At 43.4% G+C, this 14051-nt stretch overlaps 4 protein-coding genes across 4 annotated transcripts; 2 read left to right on the top strand and 2 right to left on the bottom strand.

Annotated features, from left to right (window-relative positions):
• Positions 1-1878: 1878 nt before the first annotated feature.
• Positions 1879-2912, bottom strand: H3-4 (H3.4 histone, cluster member). Its single transcript, XM_014059843.2, has one exon. It carries the CDS (start codon positions 2910-2912, stop codon positions 2502-2504), a length of 411 nt encoding a protein of 136 aa, XP_013915318.1. The 3' UTR covers positions 1879-2501.
• Positions 2913-4587: 1675 nt separating this feature from the next.
• Positions 4588-5025, bottom strand: LOC106556663 (histone H2A type 2-C). Its single transcript, XM_014075641.2, has one exon. The coding sequence runs from the start codon at positions 4978-4980 to the stop codon at positions 4591-4593; it is 390 nt and encodes a 129-aa protein (XP_013931116.1). The 5' UTR covers positions 4981-5025; the 3' UTR covers positions 4588-4590.
• A 335-nt stretch (positions 5026-5360) lies between these two features.
• On the top strand, positions 5361-6023 carry LOC148048291 (histone H2B 8). The gene has a single exon (XM_087710657.1). The coding sequence runs from the start codon at positions 5448-5450 to the stop codon at positions 5826-5828; it is 381 nt and encodes a 126-aa protein (XP_087566783.1). The 5' UTR covers positions 5361-5447; the 3' UTR covers positions 5829-6023.
• A 1953-nt stretch (positions 6024-7976) lies between these two features.
• Positions 7977-11519, top strand: LOC106543767 (histone H4). Its single transcript, XM_014059845.2, has one exon. It carries the CDS (start codon positions 10251-10253, stop codon positions 10560-10562), a length of 312 nt encoding a protein of 103 aa, XP_013915320.1. The 5' UTR covers positions 7977-10250; the 3' UTR covers positions 10563-11519.
• Positions 11520-14051: the final 2532 nt, after the last annotated feature.

Genomic DNA, 14051 nt, shown 5'->3' on the forward strand with positions numbered 1-14051 from the left:
ACAACCTCCTTCAGTATTGTTTTTAAGAAACCCCCACCCCAGAAAAGAACAAGATGTGAAGGTCTCTCTCTGCCTTTTCTCAAAGCAAAGATAAATTGTGAACAGTACCTCGACGCATGTCTGCTGAAGACAAGCAATAGTCATTTTCTGGGGATGGGTGAGACAATAGGAAAATCACATGTTTACACTCAACAAGCTGGGCTGGCAGCTCATCTGATTTACATTTCCTTTTGTAGAAAGTTAGCACCCCACCCCAGAAGAATGAAATAGTTGAGAAATGTTTTTTAAAAAACAGAATATTATATTCTGCTAAATGAGAAATGGAGAAACATGGGGGGTTTTTTGAGGCAGAAAACAGATTGTCTTTCTTAATAGCCCCCAAAATACTAGAGGAGCCCACCTTTTAAAAATGCAGGTTTGGTAATCCATTCAAGACAGGATTAAAACCCCAAGGAAACCAGCATCTAGGACTAATTACATTTGTTAAACAAGATTAAAAATGCAAGGAAGTCAGCACTTTAGACTCATTGCTTTCCTGAGACAAACAAATTACAATCAAATAACAAAATACACAAAAGAAGTCTCTGGTTTACAAAATGCTGTAGAAAAAAAACTATTACAATCCACATACTCTTCAAACCAACTGGTCAGCTGAGTCAGGACTGCTGGTGGTTCTGTTCATCATTAAACTCTCTTTCCCATCAGCCCTCATGTTGCCAGTGCCTTTCTCCCAGCCTGGAACTGAACCAGATGGATATTTCTTCCAACACTTTCAAAACAGTCCTCCTGTGCTATCCTGTAATTATAGAGTCCCTTATAGAGTATATCTGAGTTATATGTCTTTGGTTTTCTCCTTATTTGAATTTTGGTTTTCTATAGTTAGTTCAAATGGGAAACCCTTAAGGGAAGATAGAAGAAGGGGTTTAGAACCTCTCCCATTCTTTCAAGCAGATCCTCTGAACACGCTGAAATGCTTTAGTCTTCTGAAGGAGGGGAGGAAGCAGCAGCTTCAAAGGCCTTATGTTCCATGTGCCAAGGTAAGGTAAAGGTTTCCCTCGCACATATGTGCTAGTTATTCCTGACTCTAGGGGGCGGTGCTCATCTCCATTTCAAAGCTGAAGAGCCAGCTCAGTCCAAAGATGTCTCTGTGGTCATGTGGCCGGCATGACTAAACATTGAAGGCGCATGGAACACTGTTACCTTCCCACCAAAGGTGGTCCCTATTTTTCTACTTGTATTTTTACGTGCTTTCGAACTGCTAGGTTGGTAGAAGCTGGGATAAGTAACGGGAGCTCACTGTGTTATGCGGCACTAGGGATTCAAAGTGCCGACATGTCTGATCAACAAGCTTAGCGTCTTAGCCAATGAGTCACCGCGTCCCTAATCCATGAGCCAAAGTTGTATCCAAAAGATGGCTCCAAATTTTCTATCACCTGCATAATCTCCTGTTATGAGAGCTCCAAAAGTCCATTAAATGAAATGCAAGTGCTTCTAAAAAGCAGGCCAACTTTCCAACAAATTCATTGATGGTGGACTGCCAATTTGCCCATATTTTTCAATCAAGGCTGCTAAGTGCAGCCAGCATGGACAGAATAGCACTGTAGAAACAAGAATGGCCAGTCTGCACATCGTCTGATTTTGAGCTAAGCAACAACTTATTGGTTACTGATAAAAGTACAAATCCTGGATGGTATGGATATTTGAGGTGATAAAGCTGCTGTCTCAGGTAGGCATTGGGGGTGTGTGTGTGTCTGTGGATATAAATCACTTACATAATTCTCCATAATCAGGATTTTAAAATTCTTAATAAAAAAGAAACACCCTACAAGGGAAAGTATCATCACATAGCACACAGCTCTTGCTGATAATAGTAAAAATCCTGGAAACATAATTCCTACGAATTTTATTTTAAGTGTATGGCATATCTACAAAGATAATGCAATTACATATATACAGTTTAATTCCTATGAATTAATGTATCCAACAAACTTTGCCCATCAGATTAAGTTATTCTGGGAAAATGAAAATCTCCCACAGTAGCTGTCTGGGCAGAATACAGGTCAAAATTCAAACCGTCTCAAATAGACTGTCCAACACTAGCATAAAAAGACAGTTATTTAAAACATGTTTACAAACATTTTAATTGCAATTGGTGTATGCTATTCAAATATGGGAATCAAACTAAAATCTTTACAAACCTGACCTGAAGAAGCAAAACTATAGTTTTATCCTTTAGTTTAGTTAGTTTAGATTTATCAAGATGTCTTTCATTTTTTAAAAAAACTTTTCTTCCTTCTAGCTACATAATTATATGCACCCATGTTTTCCTACAATGAAATCTCTTGGTATCTTTTTTTGAAGAAAGTCCACACGTGCTGTAAACCGCGTGGCCGTTTTCAGCAGAAGCAAAGCAGCAGCCCTTTCCTTGATATACGTGGGTGGCCCTTAAAAGAGCCTTTTGGATTGCTTTGTTGCGCTTTGCGCAACTGGCGAGAGACCACTTAAGCCCTCTCCCCGCGGATGCGGCGCGCCAGCTGGATATCTTTCGGCATAATCGTCACCCTCTTGGCGTGGATGGCGCACAGGTTGGTATCTTCGAAGAGGCCCACGAGGTAAGCCTCGCTGGCTTCCTGCAGGGCCATCACAGCGGAGCTCTGGAAACGGAGATCGGTCTTGAAATCTTGGGCGATTTCTCTGACCAAGCGCTGGAAGGGGAGCTTACGGATGAGCAGCTCGGTCGATTTCTGGTAACGACGGATTTCTCTTAAGGCGACAGTGCCGGGGCGGTAACGATGAGGCTTTTTCACCCCACCGGTGGCTGGAGCGCTTTTCCGGGCAGCCTTGGTAGCCAACTGCTTGCGAGGAGCTTTTCCTCCGGTAGACTTCCGAGCAGTCTGTTTAGTACGGGCCATTGTTCGCCTATAGAGCAAGCGATCCCGATGAAGACGAAACCAGAAAACAGGCTAGACGCTTGAAGGCTGAGTATATTTATAGCGGAGTCCTCCTCTTTTGATTGGCTGAGTACGTTCGAATTTCCCGGGCTTGGAAGGGATTGGCTACAATGTTTCGCTCTTTCATCTCTTTGCCTCTTTTGTATTCGAATGGTTACGTCAGCAATAGGACAGTCAAATCTTTCAGCTCTGGACAGTAAGTGTTCTCACAAATAATATCTTGAAATGTCCCTTTCTGAGCTGCAAAAATCCGGACCGCCGATAGATGGCAAAAAGGAATTGGAGGGTTTTTAAAATGTCTTTCTGTAGGCTAGTTCTCCATATTTTTTTAAACCCAGATTTTAAAATTCTTTACGGTATTTTTGGTATATTCATCTTCATTAGCGCGGACGAATATAATGTGCAAAAGTGTTGCTCTAATTTTGAATTGGTGAAAATGTTTTTAGCAGTAGTGGATGGTAACCAGCGTGTGGCACCAATGAGACCCGGGAACTAATCCCTCAGCCACAGAAATGTATGAGTGATTGGGATCAGCCCGACCTACCTCGCAGGGTTGTCGTAGGGAGAAACGAGAAGGGAGAACACTACAAAGTCACTTTTTTGTGTATTGGTGTATTTTACACCAAGATAAACACGTCGCCATTAAACTCAATGTGTATTCCTATATTGCCTAAACTGGGAGAGAAGGGGGAACACTACAAAGTCACTTTTTTGTGTATTGGTGTATTTTACACCAAGATAAACACGTCACCATTAAACTCATTGTGTATTCCTATATTGCCTAAACTGGGAGAGCATCTAAACTTGTATTGCAAGAGTTTATTCCATTATATATTTTTTTCCGTTTCATTTTAAGCACTTGTTATGTAAATGGTTTAGTAACTGATTAGTCGCGACCTTATATATTTTCATTATCTTCCGCTGGCATACGCACGGTACTTCGGGTGGTCTCTAAATATCAATCAAGATCGGGGGCTAGAAAAGGCCAAAAAGTAGAGACTAGGAAAACAACTATTTCCGCGTTGTTCCCAAAATCTGGATGGAAGCGGCCATGAAAGCTCCACGCAGGAGCTTTTTCCAAACATTTGCTTTTTCCAAACGTAAAATTGTATCATGAAGCCATGAGATCACTGTTCTAGGTCCCTAAGATGTTTCTATATATACATACACAAACCTTTAAAAGTCTCAACAGCGGCTTATTTTTTTTAAAAAAATGATTTAATACTGAAGAAAGGGGGGTCCTACGTTAAGTGCCCTTTGGTGAGTGTAATGGGATCCTAATTTTACATTAAATGTAGAAAATGCCGTTTGAATAATCCCGCCGGATGCGGCGATTTGTCAAGATTGCCTCCCCATTCTCACGCTTTTATAAGTTAAGCGGTGGGTGCTTGGAATGTAACAGCTGAAGCCTTCTGTATAGTAACAGGTGGCTTTTCTAAATCTGCCCGATAAAGCAATCTTCGCGATCATAGGCAAACCCTGGGGCAGGTAAGGGCTAGGCCCCAGGATGCTTTGGATCTGAAAAGGAAAAAAAAAACTTATTTGACACCAAGACTCAGCTCCTTACTTGAAATTGTAGGTGGCTCTGAAAAGAGCCTTTGGGTTTGAAATTCAATGTTCCTTTTCTCCAGAGCGATTTCTATTTTCCTTTCGCTTTGTGGCTTTCCGTCTTCTTGGGCAAAAGGACTGCTTGGATATTGGGCAACACGCCCCCTTGGGCGATGGTCACTTTCCCCAGGAGTTTGTTGAGCTCTTCGTCGTTGCGAATGGCGAGCTGCAGGTGACGGGGGATGATGCGAGTCTTCTTGTTATCCCGAGCAGCGTTGCCGGCCAACTCCAGGATTTCCGCCGTGAGATATTCCAACACGGCCGCCAGGTAGACGGGAGCGCCGGCACCCACCCGCTCGGCGTAGTTCCCTTTGCGTAGCAGGCGGTGGACACGACCGACCGGGAACTGGAGTCCGGCACGGGAAGAACGAGACTTCGCCTTGGCTCTCGCCTTGCCTCCCTGCTTGCCGCGACCAGACATGACGTCGTTCCTAAGTCAAATACAACACACCAGACGCCCAACACAGACCGGCAGTGATTGGAAAGGAGCGAACTGGGGGCCTTTTATGCCTTTGCGAGGTTTGAGATTGCACGGTTTGATTGGCTGCTCCGCCGTCAGGCCCTCTTAACCAATACGAAGGCAGGTTTGCCAACCTAACCAATCGAGCGAGTTGAAATCGACCCCTTCCAATAGGAACCATGGTATCGCAGCCCTGCTAATTTGCATCTACGTGCGCAGAGCGCGAGCGAGCGGTGATACACCCAACCAATGAGAACGGTGGAGTGCAGCTACCCTAATTTGCATAGGAGTCCTTTAAATAGTGGGAAGACGGAGGCTGAACTTGTTTCAGTTGTGCTTGAGATATTCGGAGCGTCTAGGTCTTCTGACGAGAAGAAACTCCGGAGAGTTCCTGTTCTTATCAGCCTTTATTAAGTGATTCATTCGCAATGCCTGAACCGGCGAAATCTGCTCCCGCGCCCAAGAAGGGGTCGAAGAAAGCGGTGACCAAGACTCAAAAGAAAGGCGACAAGAAGCGTCGTAAGACCAGGAAGGAAAGTTACTCCATCTATGTCTACAAGGTGCTGAAGCAGGTCCACCCCGACACCGGCATCTCCTCCAAGGCCATGAGCATCATGAACTCCTTCGTCAACGACATCTTCGAGCGCATCGCGGGGGAGGCGTCCCGCCTGGCCCACTACAACAAGCGCTCCACTATCACCTCGCGGGAGATCCAGACGGCCGTGCGCCTCCTGCTGCCCGGCGAACTGGCCAAGCACGCCGTGTCCGAAGGCACCAAGGCCGTCACCAAGTACACCAGCTCCAAGTGAGGCGGCGGCTGCACTGCGCAGTAAGGCGATACAGAAACCCCAAAGGCTCTTTTCAGAGCCATCCACTTTCTCCTGAAAGAGTTTTAAGTCGCTGCTTTCTTTGTGTCCTTCTTAATTTAAGGCTTGAAACTTGGGGTCTGCCTCGGACGTTGCTTTTCATTATACTAATAAAATGCAAATATAAGGCTCTTAAAATATATTTGCTGGAAAGTAACATATTACAATATAGGTCACAATTGTTAAAATCAGTGAAGCTGTATAGCACAAATGTTTATCTCTAATAACATGATATCCTTTTAAAAGTAAGATATTCTGAATTTAGCCAGGAAAAGTACAAAAAGGTTCATGGATTGACAGGATGATTTCCAGATCTGACCTTGCAGGTGCTGAGTTTTTAATAGATTTTGTTTTTAAAAAAATCCTGCCTGTAGCAATTTTATAAATTAAGTCAAGGCTGTGAACACACCTAATACAGTTCTTGACTAATAATTTGTTTAGTGGCCATGGCACTGGAAAGATTGGCCCAGCACCCTGGTGGTCATGTGATCAAAATTCAACCCCCCCCCCCCTCCTTAGCAAATAGCTCAGACAGTATAATGCAGTGGCTGGGGAATTCACTGGTTGGGGAATTCTGGGAGTTGAAGTCCGGACATCTTCAAGTTGCCAGGGTTGAGAAACACTGGTATAATGGTTACAATGACTCTTAATTATCTTTTGTGACCTGACAAGCCAAGTCAATAGGGAAGTCAGATTCAGTTAACCCTGTGACTAACTTAACAATTGCAGTGATTCAAGAAAGGTTATAAAACAGGGCTAAACTCACTTAGCAGGTCTCCCTTAGCAACAGAAATAAATTTTGAGGTCAATTGTTGTAAATCACAGGCTACCTTTACTGCTTTTCTCCTATTTTCAACACAACACTCCTGTGAGGTGGGTTGAGTTGAAATTGAGTGACTGATCAAAAGTCACCCAGCTAGATTACACTCTTAAAACAAGGGTAAAACACAGATTCCTGGTTTCTAGTCTGATGCCTTAACTTCTAGGCCAAACTGGGTTTTCTGCTCTAGGTAAGCTATACTGAGTTGGTGACCTGAATTAAATAAATCTAAAGACTAAGAAAGGGAGAGACACCTTCCTCTGTATTTCAGTTATTAAATTTGTTTAATAGGAGCTCACTGGTTTGTTTATGAGCTGCCAAGTGAGTATCTTCTCTCATCCATGTGGATGAGAGATCCTGCCTCTTCAAGTCTTCCAACAGTGGACCTCCATCATGGCTTGTAATTGAGTTCATCCACCTTGCTGCTGGTTGCCCATGCGCCAGCATTATGGACTTCTTTATAAACATAGGTCTTTGCATAATGTGTCCAAAAGGAGATAGTTTGAGCCACAGCATGTCCACCTCAAGTGAGAACTCTTGGATTGAATTGTTTTCATGGCAATCCATGGTGTTCTTAGGAATCTTCTCTCTAACACCAAAGTTCACAAACATCAATAGTCTTTCTACCCTACAGCATCACATGGAAAGCCACTGCATGCATTCTTCTGATTTTAACTATAGATGCATCAAGGCAACTGGATATTTTTTCCGAGGCCTTCATTGCTACCTATCCAATGCTACCCTGAGGCTTATTTCTTGATTACTCAACATTGATGTTGACAGACAATCCTAAAAGGCATTACTCAGTGTTTCCATTGTCAGTTCTAAAGCTGATGGCTAATCTGTTACTAGTTTAATCTTTTAATGTAATCCTAGGCCAAACATGTTGCAGCAATCTAAATGAGCAGCAATGGGGGGGTCATGAGCTTATGATCAATTCAAGAGAAAAAGTACTTTATTTAACTTATATGCCTCCCCCTATCTCACCATAGCAACTTTGAGCAGTTAATACCATATGAACTATAAAACAGAACAATATTTTTTTTTAAAAAAACTATAATGGCAACAGGAGACAAAACTAAATGAACAATAAATTAATACCTCACAGGATTCAACCAACTTCCTAACCTTCCTGGCCAGATCAACATCCAGAGCTTTCAAGTTTTCAAAAAAAAAAAGAAAGAAAGAAAGAAAGAAAGGAAGAAAGAAAGGAAGAAAGAAAGGAAGAAAGAAGAAAGAAGAAAGAAGAAAGAAAGAAAGAAAGAAAAGAAAAAGAAAAGCAATGGTACTTTGAGCAGTGGCTCAGTAGCTAAGATGCTGAGATGATCAGAAAGGTCAGCAGTTCGGTGGTTCGAATCCCTAGTGACGAATAATAGAGTGAGCTCCTGCTACTTTCCCCAGCTTCTGCCAACCTAGCAGTTCGAAAGCATGTAAAAGTAGTAAAATAGGAACCACCTTTGGTGGAAAGGCAACAGCATTCCATGCGCCTTCAGCATTTAGTCATGCCGGCCACATGACCACGGAGAAGTCATCAGACAGCACTGGCTCTTCAGCTTTGAAACAGAGATGAGCACCACCCCCTAGAGTCTGGAACGACTAGCACATATGTGCAAGGGGAACCTTTACCTTTACCTTACCTTCAAGTATGTTTTTTTCCCCGATTCATCTCCCTGCATATTATAATTAATTCAAATATATTTTGGTCTAACAGACTAGCAGGAAAGTAAAGTGCAGAAATAAAAATTTTGATGGGATGACTGCTATAGGACACATGGAATCTCTATTTTGCCATAGTATTAATCTTCAAATAAAATGTACTTGATTTCAAGCATTCAGATTTGCACTTTATGGTAGGCTGGGATACAGCCATGTCCTGAGATGAGGATATAAATATGATGTTAATAAAGCTATAGGTAACATTTGGGGACATTCTTTACAGTAGGTGAATCAAACCTAGGTTGGTGATTTGGTCTAATGTATGTGAAGTAGCATAAATCATCTTCCTAAAATGTTTGAACATCTCTATAGCACTAGTATTTAGATCACTACATTGCTACATTTGCAATATAGCCATGCAGACTCCTTGATAGATAGTAACCAACCCCAAAAAATATTTCCTCCCAAGAAAAATAATGTTAACACCATCTTTACCAAGCAGTGCACTTTTGTTGTGTGTTGTTACCACATGGTATGCTTAAGCATAGTTCACACTGAACCTTAATAGGACTGTGCTGAATATAGATTTCTGCATTTAGATGCTCTGAATTAAGCTAATTCTTATTAATAATATGGCAACAAGAATGTCATTAGGTTTTTTAAGTTTTTGAGTTATGTATCTGCATAGTTCTGTCTTGATTCAGTTTAGGAAAATGGATTGGCTTTAAGAAATATCAAAAGAATTTTAATCCAAAATTTAATCTTGGCTCTTCAGTCCAAACTGAATTATTATTACCTTCCCCAGAGGGTGAGAGTGCGAATCACTGCATTTAGGAAGACTATCATGCTCCAACATTTAAACTAAAGAGAGAACCAGATTCAATAATGAATACAATACTAGGATTAAACAGTACAAGTTTAGCATCTCCAACCGGTTCTAAAGCACATTAAAAAACTGTTCTAGTTTTCTGTCTAGCTATCTCATTTAAAAAAATATTTTATATTGGCAGAATTTCTATTTCAGACAGGATATAATGCGTCTGGCTGATAAAGTGGCTCTGAATCAGCTGATCATTTAGTCCAGCACGATCTCTAGAGGTTAAGATACTGGAGGGTTGCTGCTATTGTAAACACAATATGCATAGAAAGAGAAAAAAAAGGGAAACATAAATCTAACTAATATTCCACAGTAGCCTAGCTATAATTAAAATAGTTTCTGTGATTCATCATAGATAATAATTCTGAGTAATGTGCAAAATAATTTTTGAATTGAATGTACACAAAGTTCAGCCAATACCCATTCTATTTATTTATTATACAGTATTACAGAAACATCAGCATTTCTTTAAAAAAAAGGTTTGGGTGTGTTTTGTTTTTTGGCGGACTTTTTTTTTAATGTTACAAAGTAATAAAAACTCGTAGAAACAGCATTCCGATAAAATTTTGTATCCATTTTCACCCAGTTAAGTTTGTGGCAATTTTGGACCTGATCGGTCCTCTTATGCAAAATATATTCTCATCCCAGCAAAACAGGGTTTGTTTGTTTTTCCAAAATGTGGACGATATATAATTAACTATAATTATTCAACTCAACACTTGGTCAAAAAGAAATTTCCTTACGCGTAAAACCAGAAACAAAAGAAAGGCGCCAACATTTTAGTTACAAACGGTGGTTTGTCATTGGTGCTTTCGAACTGTTTCCCTTTCTCATTGGACAAATCAGAGGGGCAGTCACTTACGGCGGGAAAGGCTCCGCGGCGTAAAGTAACCGCCCTTCAAGGGAAGGTTTCTTTCTGGTCGGGTTCTAGAGAATATAAATTCTCTGTATCCCAGTTGGCGGCACATTTTCTCGAGGTTTTGTGAGCTGAAGGGTTGAAGAAGGCTAAAGAATGTCCGGACGAGGCAAAGGCGGAAAGGGCTTGGGAAAAGGGGGCGCTAAGCGTCACCGCAAAGTGTTGCGAGATAACATCCAGGGCATTACCAAGCCCGCTATCCGCCGTTTGGCTCGTCGTGGCGGAGTGAAGCGTATCTCCGGCTTGATCTACGAGGAGACTCGCGGGGTGCTGAAGGTCTTTCTGGAGAACGTCATCCGCGATGCCGTGACTTACACCGAGCACGCCAAGAGAAAGACCGTGACAGCCATGGATGTGGTCTATGCCTTGAAACGCCAAGGCCGTACCCTCTACGGATTCGGTGGCTAAATATTACAACGACCTTTTCGAAATAAAAACAAAAGGCCCTTTTAAGGGCCACCCACTTTTTCATAAAAAAGCTGAGTTTCCATGAGTACTGTTGCTATGGCTTGTAACTGAACTTAAACGTTCTTTATATAAAACTACGAAGTGAGTGCATCTGGTAGTAATTAGCAGGCTTATGGATGAAATAAACTCGGCGAGTGGGGAACTAAACGCGGGCACTGAAGGGACAAAAATATACCTTTTAAGAATCGGCTTAAACGATTTTTATGTTTTTCGTCGCGTTAAAAGCGTGTTCGGTTTTCGTTAACTTCAAAATCGGATGCAATCGTTACCCACACCAATTTAGCAGATTCTTTAGGGGGAATGAGATTTTAGTCCCTATTAAAAAAAAGGCGGGGGGGTTCCTTTAAGGGAAATAACCGCATAATACGGTGTTTCCTACCAAACAATGGATCTTTCTCCCCCCGCCTGCAACTACGAGGGCGTATTTCCCAGCAGTCTCTCTTATCAAATCCTTTGTTTCCTCAATTGTGATGCAATACCAGAGGTAGCCAATAAGAACCCGAGGGCTGCTGGCGAGGGAATTGGGTCGCTTAGATACGGAGTTTGGTGGCTCCTCTACTTCCCGAGCAGCGAAGGCGGCGGGATCTTTACTGAAATGCTTGCTTTTAGGAGCAGAGAGAAGAAAGCGATGACACGTGTCCTTAAGACCCCACATTCAAATTTACCAAATATTTGAGGCAAATGGGGATTTTTTTTTGAAGCTCCCGGTTTGAGGTGGCTCCCATTTTCACATCTGATCTTCCTTTTGTTGCCACCCCACCTCCTTTCAAATTTTGCCCGTTCGTTTTCAGCTTGTGGAGAGAGAGCTTGCTGTCAACAAGACATCCATGAACAGACTCGTTACAAAATTTATTTCCAATATGCTGTTGCATTCAGGGGGAAACAGCGCTTCGCTTAGAGGTGAGACTGGGATTGCTACCCTCTCATCCTTGATTTCGCTCTGAATTTCAGCTTGCAGCTACCGTAGCAAAAAGCCTCCCTAGATTCTTTTGAGGCTGTACAAGGAGAAAAAGGAAGAGGAGGAAGGACCTAGAACTGCTTCTGAGGGTTACCTGTTGGAGGAAAAGAGGAAGAAAAGCACCTCCCCAGGTAGTGTACTGCATAGCAATGAAGAGAGCAAGGGGAGTTAAAAGAAAATATAGCGCTGTAGCTGCTAAAGCAGTGTTTCTCAACCTTGGCCACCTGAAGATGTCCGGACTTCAACTCCCAGAATTCCTCAGCCAGCGAATGCTGGCTGGGGAATTCTGGGAGTTGAAGTCCGGACATCTTCAAGTTGCCAAGGTTGAGAAACACTGTGCTAAAGGCACCTTTTTGGGTTCCTTGAAATGGAGTATTCAAGTGTAGGAGCTGCCACCTAGTGGCCCAAGAGGATAAGAAGGTTTTAAATTTGTTTCTGTATAAAATATGGTTCCACCACAAAAGCGCGTAGGACAAAAGCGCGCTCGACAAAAGCGCGCTGTGACATCACAGCGCGACGAAAAAGTTTGAAAAAATGTAAAAATAAAGCTAAAACCTTCCCCTAACCCCCCCAAACCTAACCCTAAACCTAACTCTTAACCTAACCCTAAACCTAACCCTAAACCTAACCGTTAAAGTAACGAAAAACCTAACACTAACCCTTAACCTAACCCTAACGCTAATGCTAACGCTCTAAAGCTAACCCTAACCCTTAACCTAACCCTAACCCTAACCCTTACTTTTATGTGAATCGGCTTGCTTTAATTTAATTTTTATTAATTTTTATTTGAATTTTTCGATCTTTTTCGTCGCGCTGTGATGACGTCAAAGGCGCGATTTTGTCGACCGCGCTTTTGACGGGTCACGTAAAATATAACTCTGCCCTCCTTTATTCTATGTAGTATGTCTGCAAGTCTGAGTGACTGCTCTTCTGGAGACAATTCAAAGAAAAACCTGAAACTAGCCCTGTAATGGTAATGCAATTAGCTCCATCTTAGAAGGCACCTTGCTAGCGGAGATATATTTGTGTACCCGTACACTCAAAAGACTAAAGTGCTATTTGGTTAATGTTTTGATTAGGGCCAATCAACAGGGCACAAAACTGTGTAGGCTCTCAAGCACTCCAGACTCCTTCTCCAAGTGAGCCAGAACATAAAGCAAGGACAGTTTCTATCTGATGGCTTCTCCCTTCCGGAAGACTTCTAGAGCAGAGGTCTCCAGCCTTGGCAACTTTAAGACTTGTGGACTTCAACTCCCAGAGTTCCTCAGCCAGCTTTGCTTGGAATTCTGGGAGTTGAAGTCCACAAGTTTTTAAAGTTGCCATGATTGGAGAGCCCTGTTCTAGAGAACTCAAAACAGCATCTCCTGGTGGACCTATTAAAGGTAATTCAAACAGCCACCTCCCTATTCCAAAAAATAGGTTTATCAGTAGGGGTCACCAACCTTTTGGGGTTCCACCACAAAACCGCGATGCCCTTATCCGCGCCGACATAAGTGCGGAGGCAAATCCGCGGCGTCCGAAGCGCTAAGAAAAAAACGACCCTACCGCCGCGACAACAGCGCGGCGACAGAAGGGCGTTCTACATGCTTCGTTCTTTGCCTCCAAAGGTAGCCCTCCTCCTCCAGCTGACAGCGGCAGCGGGCACGGGGCAAAGCGGGCTGCCCAGCAGCAGCAGCCCGCGGGAAGGGTCCAGCTCAGCCGCGGGGGGCAGCAGGAAGCAGAGGAGGATGCGGCAGCGGCGGCGGCTGAGGCTCTCCCGGGGCCGGCGAAGCGGGCTTGCTCGGCAGAGGCAGGCCGCCCTCTTCTTCCTCAACAACATCTCCTTGGATGGGCAGCCGCCGCCACAGGGCAAGCCCGCTTCGCCGGCCCCGGGAGAGCCTCAGCTGCCGCCGCTGCCGCATCCTCCTCTGCTTCCTGCTGCCCCCCGCGGCTGAGCTGGACCCTTCCCGCGGGCTGCTGCTGCTGGGCAGTCCGCTTTGCCCCGTGCCCACTGCCGCTGTCAGCTGGAGGAGGAGGGCTACCTTTGGAGGCAAAGAACGAAGTATGTAGAACGGCCTTCTGTCGCCGCGCTGTTGTCCCCGCGGTTATGACGCGCGGTGATGACGTCGCGACTTTAGCGACGCGATTTAATCTCCGCTATTTTGCGTAGCGCGGTTTTGTCGTGCCACGCCTTTTGGACCTCAGAGACCCCTAAATTCATAATTTTAAATCCCGCGAACCACTAATATGATTTTTTTTAAAAAAGGTAAATAGTATTTAGTGCAATATAAAAATGCAAATAATTTTTCTGCGGGCCACCAAAATTTTCTCATGGACCACCAGTTGGTGACCACTGGTTTATCAGACACATTTGTCATCCTTACCTCTCTACTTTGTTGTTGTATAAAAGCTCAGAAAGATGGACAGTTGCTCATATTAAAATTGGCAACATCCCTTGAGGATTGGTATCGGCTGTGCTCATAAAAGCTATT

This window comes from Thamnophis sirtalis, unplaced genomic scaffold (assembly GCF_051295495.1).
Source record: "Thamnophis sirtalis isolate CommonGarterSnake01/CBP01778 unplaced genomic scaffold, rThaSir2_p1.2 scaffold_3, whole genome shotgun sequence".
Classification (NCBI taxonomy): Eukaryota; Metazoa; Chordata; class Lepidosauria; order Squamata; family Natricidae; genus Thamnophis; species Thamnophis sirtalis.